This window comes from Orcinus orca, chromosome 4, assembly GCF_937001465.1.
Source record: "Orcinus orca chromosome 4, mOrcOrc1.1, whole genome shotgun sequence".
In the NCBI taxonomy this organism is placed as follows: Eukaryota; Metazoa; Chordata; class Mammalia; order Artiodactyla; family Delphinidae; genus Orcinus; species Orcinus orca.
The window spans coordinates 120,800,708-120,821,423 of NC_064562.1; the positions used below are offsets into that span (position 1 = coordinate 120,800,708).

A 20,716-nucleotide genomic window follows, 5' to 3' on the forward strand; every position below is an offset into this window, starting at 1 on the left:
ACACAACAATAAACTGGTGAAAAATAGTGTCATATGAAATCAAGTTAAGTGGTTAATGTACTTTAGAAAACAGAAATACAACTAAAAGGTTTTAAGGTTTTTAATCTAAATTCCCTGCATGAAAAAATAATTTTAATGTTGTTTTTAAACTTTATGCTCCCCAAAAGTCTTGATACATTTCACTGCTAGATTTTTCAGAATTTCTGCTAGACTTCCCCATGACATTTATAAGAATAAAGGATGCCTTGGACATTTGTTCCTTACCGATTCAACTAATGATCTTGCTTCCTCTTGAGAGCAATGGAAAGGGCTATCACATACCTGCACATTTGTGCTGGAAAGGAAAAGAGAACATTATTATTAAACAGGATAAAAAAGGAGCAATTACCAAAAAGAAAACCAGCTCTCAAATGCTTTACATTTGAGTGTATGATCCCAGCCAACAGTTGCTGAGTCTTTGGATCTCAGTGGATAATAACACATACACACACTCTCTCTCTCTCACTCACTCACTCAAAAGGAGACAAGAGACCTTCTAATGCAGAATGCTAGAGCACTGCAGAAATGTGATTAAGATACCCTGAAAAAGGACCTGGATGAACATAAATTAGGACAACTGGGGTCTTGTACATTCTTTCAGGCAAAGTTATAAATATAAAGTGCTCCATAGCATTGCACCCTCCAGAAATAAAAAAAAAAAAATCAAATGATAGTATACAAATTTAAATAATCTCCTGGTACACAAAAGGCTATTCCACTACTCTTCACCTTTACTGAAGAAAAGAAAAAACAAATTTGACCCATAGAACAACGACCACGAGGAAGAATTTTCCTCCAAGTGAGGTGATAAACACTGTAATTGGCTGCTGAAAGATGCTGTAGAATCTTTCTCAGACAGGTATGGAACACTAAGCTAACAGTGGTGAGAGGAAACCACAGGAACATGAAAGCTCAGTTTTTGTACAACTAAGGAAGTTTAGCAAGGCATAGATAGCAGCTCCTCCCATGAACAGTAAAGGCTCTATAAAGTCCAAAGTCTTCCCACACAGTGGGAACTAGCATGCTATCTCCACAAACATGCTGCCCACCACGTATTTCTTACCTCCTAGATGAAAGCAAATGCATCATTCCCCTCAAATGTATTAAGTCTGATTTTTAAAAATTTCATCAAAGAAATCAGATTAAAATGGATATAGAAAAAGGTAGTAGAGAAGGGCATTAAAGCCAAATTAATTTTTCAGAATTGAAGAAATAATTGATTAGCAGATCTCTAAAGGAGATAATTAATAGATGAAACACACACATGCACACACACACCCACACACACGCATGTGTGCTCTCCAAGTGGTTCTAAGGGATGTACATTAACAAATTTATTTTGGCAATGGCTTTGTGAAATATGCTGGGATATATATGATAAAAAGATCTGTAGTTATTTATTTATCTTTTCAGCTACATCTGCCCGTAATTAGACACTGGGTACATAGCATTATGAAAGTGGTCATTTTGCTCTCTATCCAGACTCAAAATGTGGAATTTGTTTTCATTCTTGGCATAAGTGATGATGTTTGATGAAAGGTGGCATTATCATCTTTAAGACTAAACTATGTTATACTCTCTTCTTCATACTCCACGTTTAAGTAAGCTAAAAACTGAAAAAGGTAAGGCTTTATAAGTTAGATGTTTCTCTAAAGAAAGTCAAAACTAAATTTAAAAGGAACAAGGCAAAAAAACAGATACTGAAAAGTCTTAAGTGCTACTCTTCTGAAGAAAACATGGTGTATAATACTAAATATGCTATACACCAGCGGTCCCCAACCTTGTTTGGCACCAGGGACCAGTTTTGTGGAAGACAATCTTTCCATGGACTGGAGTTGGGGGGTGGGGGTGGATGGTTTGGGGATGATTCAAGCACATTACATTTATTGTGCACTTTATTTCTATTATTATTACTTTGTAATATATAATGAAATAATTATACAACTCACCATAATGCTGACAGGAGGCGGAGCTCAGACAGTAATGCGAGCGATGGGGAGTGGCTGTAAATACAGATGAAGCTTCGCTCACTCGCCCACCGCTCACCTCCTGCTGTGCGGCCCAGTTCCTAACTGGCCACGGACAGGTACTGGTCCGTGGCCTGGGGGTTGGGGGCCCCTGCTACACACAATGTTTTTAACATTAAAACTACACCAAAGTGAAACATTCCTTGGGAATTCTAGGAAAATGGTGATGAGAGAACAGGGAGTCCTGTAAATAGGGTTGTCAGATAAAACATAGAACACCCAGTTAAATTTGAACTTCAGATAAACAGCAAATTATTTTTTAGTATAAGTATGTCCCAAGCAAACTATTTTTTTTAGTATAAGTACGTGCCACGAGACATTTACATTAAAATCTGAAATTTAGATTTAAGGGGGTGTTCTCTATTTTTACCTGTTAAATCTAATAAACTATCTCTAAAGTAATCCTCTATTTCCACAACAAAGCAAAACCATCAGCAGAAATATTAGAAAAGAAAGAAAATATTAAAGCCAGCACTGTAAATTTCAAAAACTAATAACTTTTAAAATATTCTGTGAATTTAAAAAAACTGAGTAACTTTTAAAATATCCCCAATAAAATATCTTGACAAGTAACCAGCTAGAATCTAGGAAGCCAACAAGCTCTACCATTTTTCACCTTGGACAAATTATTAGTATGGCTGTTTCAAGAATTAAATGAAAGGTATATACAAATGGACTTAGGAGATTCTTGAATGATATATAAAATATAAAAGAGGAGAGATTACAAAACCCCTTATTACTATTTCTCCAGTAGCCCCCCCCTTTTTTATAGCATTTTATTTCTACAAACAGTGCCATCCTCCTCACTAATATTCTTTTAGTTATTAAAGAATGCAATCTGGGTTGCAATATACTTTCCTCAGGATTTAAGGAAGTGATTTTTACTTTGAATGTTTGAAGGTGTAATAAAAGGCATGTTATCAAGAAACATTTTAATTTTATCTGAATTGTCCCTTATACAAAAATAGCACTGACTCATATTATTTATTGATTCAAAAAAATTATTCTTATGCCATGTGTTAGGGACATTTCTAGATGCTGGGGATACAATGTTGAACCATGGAGCCCCCATGAACATTGTAATATTTAGGGTTCTTTCTAGCTTTCAAACTATGACTATAGCATACAAAAGGAGAAGCAGTATAACCACTTAAAGATGATGGTGCCTACTATAAATGAGATTAAAAATACTGACTGGGAAGAATGTGCTGCTTTCCTTTTTATAATAAGATATTAAATATTTTGTTCTAAATTTATAAACATTGTGTACCCTACACACAATCTTGATGATCAAAATAAGCAGATACGACATTAGAACAAAAGATCAACAATACCAAAATTTCTATGCACAACAAACCAAATTTCATTTACCAATAATAAAGATATATTAATAGCTATATAAAGAGCAAAATAAGTGATTAAATAAAAAGAAACAGGGGCTTCCCTGGTGGCACAGTGGCTGAGAGTCCGCCTGCCAATGCAGGGGACACGGGTTCGTGCCCCGGTCCGGGAAGATCCCACATGCCGCGGAGCGGCTGGGCCCGTGAGCCATGGCCGCTGAGCCTGCGCGTCCGGAGCCTGTGCTCCGCAACGGGAGAGGCCACAACAGTGAGAGGCTCACGTACCGCAAAAAAAAAAAAAGAAACAGAAATAGAAAATTACCTGCAAATAATAAACATATACCTAAAAGATGAAAGTTACAGGGCCAGCAATATGAAATTTTAGTAAAGAGAAGATTATTTTCTTCAAGACAATTTCAAATCAGACAAAGGCCCACACTCATGAGAATCCTCAAAGACAGTGCTCAGGATTCAGATTGCTCAAGGCTTTTCATTCTAAAGCAAAGTACTCAAGAGAAAAGGAGAGAGAAAATTTAAAGAGGTAAGAATGATGATTTGGGTCCATAACCTCCAGAGTTTGTCAAAGAAAACTGACTTTGAAGTAAATCTATACAAAGCTAAAAGAACTGGAGCTATCCATATATGGATCAGATACACCTTCCTCTAGAAAGGTAAAGGAAACAACTTCAAGACATAAACAGTTTGGAAGAATATATATATGGAAAAATATATATATATTTGAAATAAACCATGATGAAGAAAGGGTGAGAGGAGTTGAAGAGGAGTTGAAGTTGTATTTTTCCTACAAGGAATTTAAAGTTGTTTTTGGTAAAAACAGAAATAACAAAATTATCCCTGCTAAAAAAAATACGTAGCTTCCAGAGTAAACATTAAGCAGTGGGGAAAAGGAATAAAAATAACAATGACAAAACTTATTGTGATAAAGAGGATTATCAATTAAATAATTTAATAAATGCAGGGTTCCTGGAAACAGTAGAGTCACTACTGGATTTAAAAAACAACATCTAGGGACTTGCCAGGTGGCACAGTAGGAGTTAAGAATCCGCCTGCCAATGAAGGGGACATGGGTTCGAGCCCTGGTCCAGGAAGATTCCACGTACCGCGGAGCAACTAAGCCTGTGCACCACAACTACCGAGCCCGTGTGCCACAACTACTGAAACCCGTGCGCCTAGAGCCCGTGCTCCGCAACAAGAGAAGCCACTGTAATGAGAAGCCCGCACACTGCAACAAAGAGTAGCCCCCACTCGTCACAACTAGAGAAAGCCCGCGCGCGGCAACAAAGACCCAAGGCAGTCAAAAAATAAATAAATAAATAAATAAATTTATTTAAAAAGAAACATCTATTTGTTGGCTTGAAAATATTATTCAGCAATTACTCCAAAAAGTATTTATTGAGTGACTACTACATGTCAGGGATAAGGAATATAAAGATGAACACAACATCTTTATTCATCTTTTTTTTTTTTTTTTGCGGTACACTGGCCTCTGACTGTTGTGGCCTCTCCCGTTGCGAGCACAGGCTCCGGACGCGCAGGCTCAGCGGCCATGGCTCACGGGATCTTCCCGGACCGGGGCACGAACCCGTGTCCCCTGCATCGGCAGGCGGACTCTCAACCACTGCACCACCAGGGAAGCCCTATTCATCTACTTTTGAGGAACTTATACTCTAGAGGAGAAGACAAACTCATAAAACAAGCAGTTAATTAATAAATGCAGTGATAGGACTACACAGGGGGGCAAGGAATAGAGTGTAATGGCACCTTAGCAAGCACAAGGCTAGGATGAGGGAAAGTTTCCTAGAGAAAGCAAAGTCAAAACCAAGTCCTAAAAGATAAGTAAGTCATCCATTTCAAGAAGTGAGAAGAAAATCATGGCAAAGGAAAACAAAATGAGTATGGCCCAGAGGTCAATAAGAACATGGTGTTTGTGAGGAGTGACAAGTGGTTCTAAGTTGTTGGAACATGAAAAAAGAGGCAAGAAGTGACGGAAAATGAGGCTGGACGGGTAGCAAGTGTCAAATCCTGGAAGGCCCTGTTTGTTCTTCTAAGAGAAGTTTGGATTTAATGGTTCTAAGCAGAGAAGCTCATCAGAAGCCAGGGAGCTTTTAAAACATACAGATGCTTAGACCCTACTCCTCAGAGATCCTAATTCGCCAGGTTTAAAGAAAAGGACAACACATTTGAATTTTCTAATGGTTTCCCTGGGTAATTGTGCTGTACTATACGTTGTTTGAGAGAACTGCTGTGATAATGTCTTCAGGTCAGACCTAAACTGATTTGCGTGGGGAGAACAGGTTAAAAAGGAAGGGGGGATGGTTTGGTAATCAATAACAGAGTACACTGTAAGGAACTGAGAGAGAGAAGCAATTCATTAGGTAAAGACAAAGGAAAGAAAAATTTTATTAATATAAATATATTTTATAAGTCAAGTAGTGACAAAAAATAAAGAAAATATGGACAAAAATGAGTTAAAATTCGGAATATTTTGACTTGAAATTATCTAGATGTGTAAAATTCATAACCAGAAACTTATATCCTAAAAATTTTCAAGCTAAAAAAATTAATTTTGTTGTATTCTTTGAAAACACAGAGGAAGAGTAAAGCTGTTGAGAGAGTAGGTTTGAAGTCTGGCTTAAATCCATCACACAGTGAGACCTTCGATAGGTCACAATCTCTACGTGGCCTCAATTTCCTCATATGTAAAATGGATATAGTAATGATACACATCTTATAGGGTTCTGGTGAATATTAATTAGATAATACATATAAAACTCTTAGAACCTGAAAACTACTAGAGTTCAATAAATGTCAATTCTTATTGCTAATGTAATCCTTATCATTACCTAGGAGGCTACAGCAAAATGACTCCACAGAGCATAGAAATAAAGCTACCTTCACAGTAAAGATAATTAGAATCAACATAGAAGGAATGCTATCAAGCTATAGAAAATCTAACCAGAGATGCTCTCTAGCTGTGCAGCTCAGGAAACCTGGGAACCATACAAGTCCCGTTAAAGACGGCAAAAGCTTTTCTGAAAGTACCATTAGGAAGGAGAGGAAAGCAAACAGCAAGCAAATACCTCTTTGGACAATCAGAGGCCCCTCTTTTTAGAGGAGCCCACCACATTAATATCTGACTTAGAATATCTGACCATAAAGAATTCAGTCTATTAGTTACTAGGATAGTGAGGGCTAGATGACATTTCATTACACCCAGTTTTCTTGTTCGTAAGTTGTACTATTTATGTTAGAAACAATTACCTAAATTTTAAGACTATGCTGAAAAAACAGAGTATTCTATCAATACATAAGAGGTAAGAAAAATGGGAGGAGAAGATGGAGTCCACAGTGTTACTCTAGACTCAGGAGAAACAGAATCGGAAGCTATAATGCCCAAGCATTTCCAAGATGAGCCTCTGATGACTTGGATAAAATATTCCTTGAGACTGCCTAATTCTTTACTCCATATTACTTTATTCTAATGATTTCTTTAATGTCTCTCTTGATGCCCAGACTTTATGCCCCAGAAGGACAGGGACTCTATTTATTGTATTCACGGCAGCAACCGTCCCATCAGCACAGTACTTGGCAGTAGACCCTCAATCAGTATTTGCTGAAGAGTAAATGGCTTCCCACTTTCTCCTGATTCAAAGAGGACAATGAAGATGGGTAGGACTCTGCTCTCCAGAAAGACTGTGTACTTTTGCTTCCTAGTTAGGCTTACCAAAAGTCAGTTGTTTTTGTTTCCAAACTTTTTTTATGTCAGTGGTCTTTGGTATTACAATTTCATAATTAAAGCTGTAATTATGCCCATCAATGAAGGGAGTATGGAAAGAGAACTGTTTCTATGAACACCAAGTAGGCTCTAAAACCACTGAGGCTGTACACACTATCGAGGCTCTAAAAAGCCTCCATAAAGGTGAATCACTATAAAAACTTGGTATCAAATTAGGTGTGGTAAGACAACTGTAAAAGGTTAGAAAAAAAGAACCCTAAAAATTTATAAGGGTTTTTAAGTGTAAGGAGTTTAAAGATTACAGGATTTGATCTTTACTTTCTGTTATATATTGTTAGGCTATATATAATCTATATGTAATCTATACAGAAAATGTCTTAGCCCTATATCCACAGATTGATAAATGAATGTACATTTAAATGTTTTAAAGTAAAAATTAAAACGCTTGAGTTATATATTACTATTGTTTGATTCCCCTTAAACAATTTGCTGGTGACCCAGATCATGTTGGATAAGAAGGCTTTTAAAGGTTCTTACCAAGAAATGATGTGGTACTTATTACATAAATTAATCATATGTCTGCATGTTGAAAAGTCGCTGAAAATCCACCTTTGCATATATTCACAGTGCATTATAATGAAATGCCTCTTTACTTGACAGTATACCGCACTAAATTATAAATTCCTTGGGAAAAGGGGTCATGTCAATTCCTAATTTCATAGTGCCCAGCACTTGGTAATGTCTTCCAAATAGGTGCTCTGTAAACATTTTTTAAATGAAAAAACATTTCAATTCTCTTAAAAAAAAAATCAGATCTGAGCAGTATCATATGGCTCTTTAGTACCAGTTAGTAATAAAATAAAATAACTCTACATAGAAAAGACAAGTCCTTACCAATTTATAGCCCCTCCAGCACACTTCTCCATAAGCAATGCTTTCCAACATTCATGAGTAGATTTAATAACTTCAAGAGCAAAAGCCTAGTTAAAAACCAAAAACAGACACAGAAATCACATCATTATACTAACATGGAACTAGTCATAGTATGACAGTTAATTATTAAGAACATGAGCTCTGTAGTCAGGCAAACCTGAGTATAAATTCTCACATCCTTATTTACCAGCTGTGTGACTTTATGCAGATTACTTCATCTCATTGTATTAATTTCTTCATCTATAATATGAAATGTAATGAAGATCATCTAAATCAAGGGTTGGCAAACTTGGGCCTGTGGGCCAAATCCAGCTCACCATGTGTTTTTGTAAATAAAGTTTTTACTGAGCACAGTCATGCCCATTCATCTGTGCATGGCCTCTGACTGCGTTAGTGCTACAATGGAAGAGTTGAGTAGTTGTGACAGAGACCATATGGCCTACAAAGTCTGTAATATTTACTTTCTGGTCCTTTACACAAAAAAGTTTGCCAACCCCTGATTTAAATCATAGAGTTGTTGAAAGAATAAATAAGATGTTGAATGTAAAGCGGTTAGCCTACTATCAGTATCTTGCTTGTAAATAAGCATATACCTATTAATTTCACCTCATCAAAGGCGTAAGTAGTCCAACTGCATAGTCGTTTTAGATTATCCACTGTCTGAAGGTAGTAAACCTCAACATCTTCTAATTTTTTTTCTTAGTATGAATTCATATAGCGTCTAAAAATGCAAAATCAACAATAGATATAGATCTAGTAATACCATCTAAGGAAAACTTGCTTTATTTTTCCAAAGCAGAAAATTCTTTATATTTTTCCCCCCAAATGTTCCTAATTTTCCTTGTGAGAGATTACAGTCTAAAATAATAGTTTTATATTTAAAAATCCTAGACAAAGCCCTCAAGATCTTAAGTGTTCTTTTAATGTACTTTTAAAAAATACTGGGTTCAGCAATAAACTCTTGTATAACAAAATACTTATTATAATTTTAAAGTTTTCACGACCATGGCTTACTTTACCTGCAAAACATACTTTATTTATTAGTACCACTTAAAGGTTGGTTTATTATGTGAAGTTTATATAGTGGCAGTAAGTTTAAAAGACATAGTCCATGTTTTTGACTTTAACTCTTTGGTCTATTTCCTCCATATGTGTCATATTAGAGCCACTTTCTGGTAACTTTGTGGTTTTCTAATAGAAAAATCCTCTGACAGTAAGAGAATTCAAGTGCTGTCTTAATTGTTAAGCAGCTTAATTCAGCCATGGTAGGATGAACACTTAGGAGGGAAGCCCCTTTGGATCTGCATTAATGGTAAGTAACTTTCCCTTCTCTGGAGTAAGTAAATGGAAGGCTTTTCTTCATATACAATGTGCAGACTTAGACTGATCATGGAAATCCTTCATTTTCTGAGACGAAGGATTTATTGACAGATAAACAGATGCATATAGGTATTTATCAGCCTTACTGATTTACTTAGAGAGATCTCCTAAAACTTTTTTAAAAACAAAAATGATAATGTCCTTAAATATGAAAGTCAGTAAAAAGCACTTTTGTTATCATACTATATACAAATGTTCACATATGAAATCCCCCAAAGTGAAAGAAATATTGTACAGGTATCACAGGCATATTTTAAAATAAAGATTATGAACTTCACCTTGTTCTTGAATTCTCCATTAAAAGCAAACTGGTTTTCTGGTTTTCCCTCTGGTATCTTATAAAATCTAAACCAATTAAGCGTAGCTTCTAAGTAACCAGGTTTGTACTTCTTAACATCTTCAATATCTGTAAGTGAAGAAACAAAAATACTTTTTGTTAAAAATCAAAATCTACTCCTATTAGTGGTAGAGCACTGGCCTGAGGGAGTCAGTCCAACCCTGCTGCTCACTAGCTGCATACTCGTCAGCATGTACCGTATCACCTCCGGACTTGCCTTTTCTTCCCCATGTAAAATGTTACTCCTCCATTCTACAAACATTTCTTGAGCACCTTCAGATACCATGTAAGGAGTAGGGGATGAGTCGATGAAGACAACAAAGTTCTTTTCCTCAAGGAGCTCAAAGGTTTAATCAAAAAAACAAACATACAAAACAACAGGCAGATAGACAACAAATTGTATTGAAGTGAGAAGATTAAGTGAGATATACTTAAGGACTGATGTCATTCTGAGGACAATGGGGGGCTTCGAGTAGGGAGAGTTACAGCATCAGGATCCGTGTTTTATATGTACTAAGCCAAAGGATGCTGACAGAATGGAGAGGGCAGCACCCAGAAGAGAACATACTACAGGTGGATGAGAAGGGTTTCATGCACTCCTAGACCAAATATTTAGTAAGTTTCTCATTATGTATCCGACACTGTTGTAAGCAGTGAAATAGAACAGGAATCAGAAACAAGTCCCTGCTCACATGCTTACATAGTAGGAAGAGACAGACAACAAACAAAGACACAAATACACAATTTAAGCGGTGAAAAGTCTGATGAAGAAAAATAAATCAGAGTAAGGAAGACAGAGAATGTGGTCAGGGCAATTTTAAACAGTGTTAACTGGATGGTTCAGAGTTTTTCATTTCAAATTAGTAATGATTTATAGGATTTACTTTTAAGTTCTATTACCACGTAAACACCTTAACCATTACATTTTGAAGACATTCATTTAAATATAATTGGAAATACTACTGTATCAGTAATAGGCCCCTCCCCCCAAAGAGGTCCCCAACGAATGTATCATTTCCAAAAATATCATTTCAAAAAGTATGAGAAATAACTAGATAAAACTAGAAGTCTTTACTCTCCACTAGACTGTGGCTTAAGGGAAATTTAGCATAGTCCTTTATTCACAGTATATTACGGCAAATGACAAACAGACTTAGCACCACTTGGAGCATTAGAAAGCTATAACTAAAACCAGGAGATGACACCAAGCATAGGGATAATTTAAAGATCACTTGGTTTCAGACATGCTCATGCAAGCCTTGTGGGAATCCCCACTCACTAGGCATGACAGGAAAAGGTAAGAACTTTGCAGTCATGGGTTGAACAGACAGGAATTATCCTTTTCCTTTTTATCCTTGCCTTGTGCCTGTTAGGTAAAGGTTTAGCAAGAGTGACAGATGTCTCCAAAGGCCAGGTGTTTCACATAAGTGAAATAAGTGTGGTAAGGCAGAGACCATAGAAATGGCAGAGACTATGGCAAATAAAAGACTGAGTATGCGGCCTAAAGGCACGCAAATCTAAAATTTTAAAATATGTCAATGGGCCACACATCTATCTAAAGTAATTCTGGAGCAAACTGCAGAAATGTTACAACTAACTAAGAAAAAAGAATCACTTGAAACTGAACACAGGTTAAGTAAGTGATGGAAGATGTTCAAAACAGTGAATTCTAAAGATTAAGCTCACATCTTTTTAATATTATACACTGTATCCTCGGTACAGAGTTCTTTGTTACGCCCCAAATGGAACATTCAATAAAGATTTCAGCTAATTAAATTCTGATTATTTTTCCTCTTTACCTTATAAAAAGAGCTTCCTTCTAAAGTGAGCTTTCTATTGACCATCTTCTGACATCTTATCTCATTTTTACAAAAATAAATCTCTGAAATTAACTGAGTTCATCCAATTCACTGTTTTCTTACTCAGAGGAAAAAAATATCTCTTAGTCCACTGAAGGTGAGCAACCAGAAATGCACTTTAATCAATGTCCAAAATAAATAATTTTCTATTACTTAAATCTGATTTATGACATCATTATATTTGCCCAGTCTACCATTTCCTGTTCCACTGCATAAACCTTTTTTTTTTTTGATAATTGCTTTTTAACACACTGATTTCAAATAAGAAAGGAAAAACTAAGTTATCCAGTATCTACCTCAGCTGGCAAGGTTTTCCCTTCAGAAGTTATGAAGGGAACCTGTTAAGAAAAGACATCAATAATAAAAAACCTGAACATTTAACAATGCCAATAAGAAGTGTAACTCTACAAATATAAGCTAAACTTTTCCATTCTCAATTAATTAAACCCTGGGGAATAAACAGCTGCATTTTCACAAAAAAAAAACATTTTAAATACGCAATTTAAATATTTTTAAAACCTCAGTAGCAAATGCCTCAAGCCAAAACCTTATATGCAATACCAACAGTCAGTTCAATGAATTACCAAAAATATGAAAAATTCCACCTGAAGTCTATAAACTGACTTACACAGTTCATAAAAGATTTTTATATAAATAACCTCATTTCTTCCTCATAAAACTCCTGAGAGTTATGAGGAGTAAGTAAATTCACATTAAACTTAAGAAAACTACAGCTAAGGAAAGGTAAAAGGGACTTCCCTGGTGGCGCAGTGGTTAAGAATCCACCTGCCGATGCAGGTGACATGGGTTTAAGCCCTGGTCCAGGAAGATCCCACAAGCCACGGAGCAACTAAGCCGGTGAGTCACAACTACTGACCTGCGCTCTAGAGCCTGTGAGCCACAACTACTGAGCCTGCGTGCCACAATTGAAGCCCGCGCACCTAGAGCTCATGCTTCGCAACAAGAGAAGCCACTGCAATGAGAAGCCCGCACACCACAACGAAGAGTAGTCCCTGCTCGCCGCAACTTGAGAAAGCCCATGTGCAGCAACGAAGACCCAATGCAGCCAAAAATTAATTAATTTTTAAAAAAAGAAAATGTAAAAGATTTGTCAAAATGTTGCCAACTCATTCATGGTAGAACTAGTATTATATAAATACAAGTCCTCTAATTCCATGAATTCTGACTTTTCTTCTATATTGCACATTAATAATTTGCCACAGGTTTATTTATATTAGTTTTTATGTGTAGATGTATTTTTATTTTGGTTTTATTGCGGGAAAATATACATAACATAAAATTTACCATTTTTAAGTGTTTGATTCAAGGGCATTAAGTACCTCCACAATGTTGCACAACCATCATTATTACCTAACTCCAGAATTTTTTCATTAGATATATTTTTTATAATATATGTTATTTTAAGAAAAGCAGCGATTCTCTAGTAGTCATTTATTTCCACTCTTGGAATTAATTTTATACGAAAGTTTCTACTAGAGATAATTATATAATTTATTTTCAAGATGAACTAATCCAACAATAAAAGTCAGAATAATCTAGAAGAGCTCTTTTATATAATCAAGCTAAGCTTATTTCAGTTTCAGTTTTTAACTACAATTAAACTCTCTTAATCGAGATCTACTTGATCAATTAGCCAGACGATTAACAAACACTCTCCACTTCTGTAAATATTCTGCCTGATGTCCACAGTGGTCTGTCTGCTGAGTCTTATAGACAGCTCTAGAATGAAGCCCACACTTGGCTCCCACCAGTTAAGTTTTAGCCTTAGCAAGCAGGTATGTTTATTCCCAAAACATTCATGCCAACTGCATCTGTTGTTATAATTATGAGATTTAATAAAAATTATATAAGGCAGTGACTTTATCAGTACAAAAAAATGAGATTTTGTTTCTATGAAAGTAACTTGAATGTTTTTAAAAGAATTCAATAAAAGAGACTGCTAAAAATATCTGCTGTCGGGGCTTCCCTGGTTGCGCAGTGGTTAAGAGTCCTCCTGCCGATGCAGGGGACACGGGTTTGTGCCCCAGTCAGGGAAGATCCCACATGCCACGGAGCGGCTGGGCCCGTGAGCCATGGCCACTGAGCCTGCGCGTCTGGAGCCTGTGCTCCGCAACGGGAGAGGCCACAACAGTGAGAGGCCCGCGTACCGCAAAAAAAAAAAAAAAAAAATCTGCTGTCAAAGTAGGCCTGGGTCAGTTAAAGATGAGATAAAGATGTAAAAATTTACAATTAAACATGTCGATTGATCTGCAAATGAGGTGGGGAAGAGGATTTTAGATATGAGAGATCAGGGACAGCCTCTGACAAAAAGTATTTTAGTAAATTCTTAGATGAAGTGTGGGAGCAGCTCATTCACATAGGCAGAAGAGGAGTTCTGGGAGGAAGACTGTGCCAATCAATACTCTGAGGTACGAGTGTGCATCAAACGTTTGAGGAAGACAAGAAAACCCTGCGTTTAGAGCAGGATGAAGTAAGAGTATTAGGAGATGAGATTATAGAAGCAGTCACATAGGAGTCTAAGGGCCAGACTAGGGACTTGGCTTTGCGATGAGAAGCCACTACAGGATTCTGGGCAGAGTATGTGTTGCATGAAGAATTCTAGCTGCCGTGTAGGGAAAAGACCGTGGAGAGGAAGAAGTGGAAGCAGGAAATCCAATATGAGGCGAAATGTGATGAGGGCTTTGATTATTGTAGTTGTATGGACGTGGTGACAAATGGTCAGTTTTGGATATTATTAGAAAGCAGAACTGAGACGAATTACCAGTTAAAGAAAAAATTAAAAACAACAAAACCCAGTAAAGATCAGACTTACGTAAAATTTAAAGTATCAAAGAGCTAAAAAGGACTAGTCTGTAACATTAAGTAGCAGTTTAAATTATAATACAACTAAATGCAGTCACCTAATATATATTACCCTATTTTTTTAGTTTCATAAAAGGTGTCATAACTTCTGACAAATAGTGTACAGCCATGATTTACTTTATAAAAGAGCTGCTTCCAAATTTGAAAGTTTAATTAACAAAGATTATATACAGTCTCCTTAAGAGAATTTTTATATTAAAACTAAAAATACATGATTTATAAATAACCATAGTTCTATATAAAACCACTGGAAATTTTGTAAATTTCTTTATTAAATGCTAGGTAAAAAGCAAAACAGAAAATAATGATGCAATATAACAAAATTTAAAGTTCAATTTGGTTTTTCAAAATCCAGAGCTCTCCATTTTAATTTAGTTTGTCTTAACTAATTTTGATTTAGAAATTTATAAAAGCAGAGAAATTAAGCTAAAATATCTTAGTCAAAACCTACCACTTTATCTCTGTAGATGTGAGAGGATCATAACACTTTTCACTTTTTAAAAGCAATCTTTATGACTTATCTTTTTCTTTCTTTAGAGACACTGTATACCTTTCAACATGTAATCAAGTTTCTTTTCAGTATAAACCAATTCACTTGTTTCTAAAACGTAACTGAATATCACAAACTGTAATCTATTAAGAAAAAAAAAAGGTTTGATAATTGACTTTCTTTCTAATATTTATTATAAAAAAATACATTCTCTTATGCCAGGAGTAGCTTCTAATCACAGGTATTTGTCAAGACTTCCATTTTACCCAGATTTCAGACTTAAACACACTTTAATACTCTATTTTTGCCAAATAAGCAAACAGTAATGATGTAAATGAGGTAAAAAATTCAGTTAATAAGGCTCATTTTATACATACAGCCCATGAACAATATGAGAGAGAAAGAGAGAGAGAGAGAGAGACAAATCTAACCTATGACATATTTTTACTCTGGAGACTTATCAAAGACACAATGAACTTTAAAAGTAATTATTTACCAAAAACAAAAAAAAATAAGAAATTTTAATCATGAGAAAATCTTAACACATTCTATAATAAATACCTTTAAGATATTTATTGATATTATTATATTATATATTAATAATATATATTAATATTCTAATTAATTAATATTAAATATTTTAAATTACTCTCTTGCCTACCCAGAAAGAACCATGCCAAGTCCCCCCAACTTTTGATATAATTAAATATTGGATATTAAAAACAAACAATAAAGGAAAAACGCACTCTTACCTATTAATAAATAACTTCTTGGTACAAAAGAAAATCAAAAGAAATCAATCCTGAGAGGACCCCTACAAACAAGGATTTTAAAGTAGTTATTATGAATATGTTCAAGGACGTTCAGGAAAATATGGTCACAATGCATGAACATGTGGAAATCTCAGTTGAGGAATAAAAACTATGAAACTATCAAAAACAACAACAAAAAAAAACAAATGAGGGAGTATCTGAAATGAAAAATCATGAATTTAATAGCAGAACTTGGATATGGCAGAAATCAGGTAAGTAGAAGTCAGATCAATAGAAATCATGGAGTCTAAAGAACAGTAAGGAAGAAAGACTGAAAAGACATGAGAGTTTCAGTGACCTGTGAGACAATTAAGAGTGGTCTAAATACAGCATACACAAAAATTAACTCGAAATGGATTAAATACTTGAATATAACATCTGAAATCTTAAACTTCCTAGAGGAAAACATAGGCTGTAACCTCACTGACATCAGCCTTAATGATATTTTTGTGGATTTAACTCCAAAGGCAAGGGAAACAAAAGCAAAAATAAATAAATGGGACTACATCAAACTAAAAAGCTTTTTTGTGCAGCAAAGGAAACCATCATCAAAATGAAAAGGCAACCTAATGAATGGAAGAAGATATTTGCTAGTCATACATCTGATAATGGGCTAATATCCAAAATATATCAAGAACTCATAAAACTCAACAACAACAACAAACCCAATTCAAAACTGGACAGAGGATCTGAATAGACATTTTCCCAAAGAAGACATACAGATGGTCAACAGGCACATGAAAACATGTTCAACATCACTAATTATCAGGGAAATGCAAATCAAAGCCACAATGAGATATCACCTCACACCTGTTAGAATGGCTATTCTCAAAAAGACAAGAAATAACAAATGTTGGAGAGAATGTAGAGAAAAGGGAGCCCTTGTGCACTGTTGGTAGGACTGTAATTTGGTGTAGGCACTATGGAAAACAGTATGGAGAGTTCTGAAAAAATTAAGAATAGAAAAGCCATATGATCTAGCTAATCCACTTATGGGTATTTACCCAAAAAATATGAAAACACTAATTTGAAGAGACATATACACCCCTACGTTCACTGCAGCATTATTTACAATAGCCAAGATATGGAAACAACTCAAGTGTCCATCAACAGATGAATGGATAAAGATGTCATACATAAACATAAACATAATACTACTTGGAAATAAAAATGAATGAAATCCTGCCATTTGCAACAACATGGATGGACCTCAAAGGTATTATGCTAAGTAAATAAGTCAGAGGGAGAAAGACAAATACTGTACAATTTCACTGACATGTGGAATCTAAACAAAACAAAACAAAACAAACAAATAAAACAAAAACAAACTCATAGATACAGAGATTAGGTTAACGGTTACCAGAGGGGAAGGGGTTGAGGGGTGACTGAAGTGGGTGAAGAGGGTCAATGGTTTGGTGGTGGATGGCAACTGGACTTGTCATGGTGATCACTTTGTAGTGAATACAGATGTCAAATTATAATGATGTACACCTGAAATTTATATAATAATAATTTTTAAAGTGGTCTAAAATATGTTATGAGTCTCAGAATGAAGGTAGAAAATATGGCCTGAAAACAATGTGAAAATATAATGGTAAATAATTTCCCAAATGTGGCAAAAACATGAACTTACAGATCTGCAAAGTTCAGGATATCCTAAGGAGGACAAATAAATATAAAGGAAAGACCACCTTAGCATATCACAGAAAAATTGCTGAAATCCAAAAATGAGGAGAAAACCTTTAAAACAGTCTAATAAAAACAATATATTATACACTAAGTTAACAACACACTGTTGACTTATCAAAAACAATGCAGGCCAAAAGAAAATGGAAAATCTTTACAAAAAAACCCTGTAACTCAAAATTCTATATCCAGTGAAAGTATACTTCCAAAACAAAGGCAAGAAAAGACAAGAAAAGACAGATCAATGAAAATGGAGAGAATTCATCGCCAAAAGAACTGCACTACAAAAAATGCTAAAGTTGAAGGGAAATAACACCAGATGGAAACTACAGATCTTCAGGAAGTAATAAAATATATGGGTAAAAAAATGGCAAAACATGGGTAAATATAATAGAATACATATGTGTGTGTGTGTTTTTCCTCTTAATTTTTTTAAAAGGCATTTTATTGTTTAAGACAATATGAAACCAAAGCACAATGGATGGAGGTTCTGGGACCAACTGGATCTCTCATACAACTTGCTGGTGGAAATGCAAAATGGTATATAAAGTCACTTTAGTAAAGTTTGACAGTTTCTTACAATGTTAAGCATATAATTACCCACTGACCTATAACCTATTCTCAGGTATTTCCTCAAGAGAAATGAAAACATAGGTTCACACAAAGACCTATATATTTGAATGTTCATAGCAGCTTTATTGTATTAGCCCCAAACTCAAAACCCAAATTTCTGTCAACAGGTGGATGGATAAACTGCAGTGTATCTACACAATGGAAACTATTCAGCGACAAAATAGAACAAACTACACTGATCACACACAATATGCATGAATCCCTACAGCACTGCAAATACCAAAAAATACTTGTCCTTAGCAATGTACAGGTAACTCCAAAGAAACATAACTACAATTGTTAAAAATGCCAAAAATTTAAGTACAAATGTTTTCTCACTTTAAAATAAGTGAAAATGCACTATTTTGAAGGTATTTTCAAACTTTGCTCAAAACATTCAGTTTTTATCAATATATATATGCATACATTCATTTATTCATCAATTTAAAAAAAATTACCAAGCACCTATAACATGCCAGACACTGAACAAAGCTTTTGTAGTGGAAACATTAAATACCTAGAAACAAACCGAACATAAAATGTAAGACCTTCATTAGTAAATCTACATCAATTTTCTAAAAGATAAACAAGAAAACCTGAATAACTGGAGAAATATATAAACATATCATGCTCATTATTGCAAAAGTTAATATTTTAAGGAGAGCAGAAATCCCTGACAATTAATTCCAAAAATTTGCCCAGAAGAATATATGCATTAGAAAAAAACCAAACAACTTGGAAAATGTAGAACAAAAGGAGGATTTGCCTTCTATATGTTTTATTATGAGGCTGTTGTAATTAAAATAATGCGGCACTAGCACAGAAATAGATCACTGACACCAAAGAGAATCCAGAAGCAGACTATCTGTATAAATAAGAATGCAATATACAATAAAGGAGACATTTCAAAAAAGGGGGAAGAGAAAAGATTTTTCTGTTAAGAGGTGATGAAAAAATTATTTATATGGAAAAAATAAATTCCACATGGATTAAAGATCCAAGTGTAAAAAAATTAAAACATAAAAGAATAAAAAAAAATAAGGAAAAACAACTTTGTGTCTATGGGGTAAGAAATCCTTACATAAGAATCAAAATGCTAAAGTCACATATAAAAATGATTGACAAAATGCAATACGTCAGAATTTAAAATGCCTGTAAGACAAAAGGCAACACAGCTTCTCTGAAGATAGGGAGAAAATATTTGCAACCTAAATAATAAAGAATATCCAAAATATCTAAGCAACTCCCAAATATCAAAAGAATATGTCAACTCAATAGAAAAATGGAGGGCACCACGCATAGGCAATTCACAGAAGGGAAGATACAACTAGCCAATAAATATATGAAAAAGATGCTCCATCCAAGCATTAAGCAGAAAAATGTAAAGTTAAAACAAAATACCATTTTCATCTATTAGATTGGCAAAAAAAAAAAACCTTTTAAAGGCTCAGTAATAGTATGTCATTGAAGCTTCAAAACCTGTAAATTAGGCATTATTTATTTCCTTTATGTAAATTAGGAAACTGGGACTCCATGAGGTTAAGTAATTGGCTCAAGATCTTAAAGGGAATAGAGTAACCTCAATGTAGAGTTGACCCTTGAACAACGTGGGTTTGAACTGTGCAGGTCCACTTATACGTGGATTCGTTTCAATGTGTGTACTGCAGTACTAGTGATCCATGGATGGCTGAATCTGAGGATGCCTGCACTGCAGATATGGAGGGCCAACTGTAAAGTTACATGTGGATTTCTGACTGTGCCAGGTTGGTGCCCCTAACCACTGCGTTGTTCAAGGGTCACCTGCGCTACCTTTAAATATGGGGTGGCAGGGGTATGTGTGGGGAGAAGAACATCATCAAATTTGATTAGGTGATTACATCTCCTAACTGAACATATATCAAAATTGTTATCAATTATTCTAGTTCCAAGACTGCATTATCCAACCAGCAAAGAAGAATAGATTAACAGAATGGTTCTCAACTTGGAGGAACCCATCAGGGTCACCCAGGGATATTTATCAAACTATATATACAGTCACATCATTAACTTCCTATCCACATCCCCATATAGAGAACCACCTGTACTTCCATGAAAATGATCCAAAGGGAAAAAAAAAAAAAAAAAAGAAAATGCTGTTTTCACTGGCATTATCTCCACCAGACCACAACAGGAAGTAAGGAAAGCATATAATCAGCTGAGGATTTCTGTTTTTATTTTTAGATAAAAAACAGTAACACAAATGTAGTGCCATATCTCCTTGCCCATATTATTTAAAAGAAAAAAAAAGATACTAGAAAATGTGCTCATGTTTGAAATTCTGTCCAAAGAGAGTAAAAAAAAAGTAAAAAAGGAGTTTCCAATTCTAAGGGATGCCACCAAAGGAAGTGACATAAATGCACAAAGCTCTCGTTCCAGTGCTGTAGATGCCGCTCTCACAGAGCTAAATGTGTGCAAGACCGGCCTCCAAACAAAGTCTGTGGGAAGTGAGAACATACGTTTTTAATGACATTTTATAAACATTCACAAGAAGTAACAGTTCTGTTCCATAATATTTACTGTAT

At 35.1% G+C, this 20,716-nt stretch overlaps 1 protein-coding gene across 8 annotated transcripts in view; it reads right to left on the reverse strand.

Moving 5' to 3' along the window:
* The window catches only part of PPA2 (inorganic pyrophosphatase 2), an 85,132-nt gene that overhangs the window by 14,257 nt on the left and 50,159 nt on the right, over nt 1–20,716 (reverse strand). For all 8 annotated transcript variants that reach the window (XM_033427817.2, XM_012532974.3, XM_033427819.2 and 5 more), the window contains 3 exons: nt 9,755–9,882; nt 8,058–8,143; nt 265–334 (listed from right to left, as the gene is read on the reverse strand). In XM_033427817.2, the coding sequence (XP_033283708.1) occupies nt 265–334; nt 8,058–8,143; nt 9,755–9,882 (284 nt within the window). The remainder of the gene's footprint in view (nt 1–264; nt 335–8,057; nt 8,144–9,754; nt 9,883–20,716) is intronic.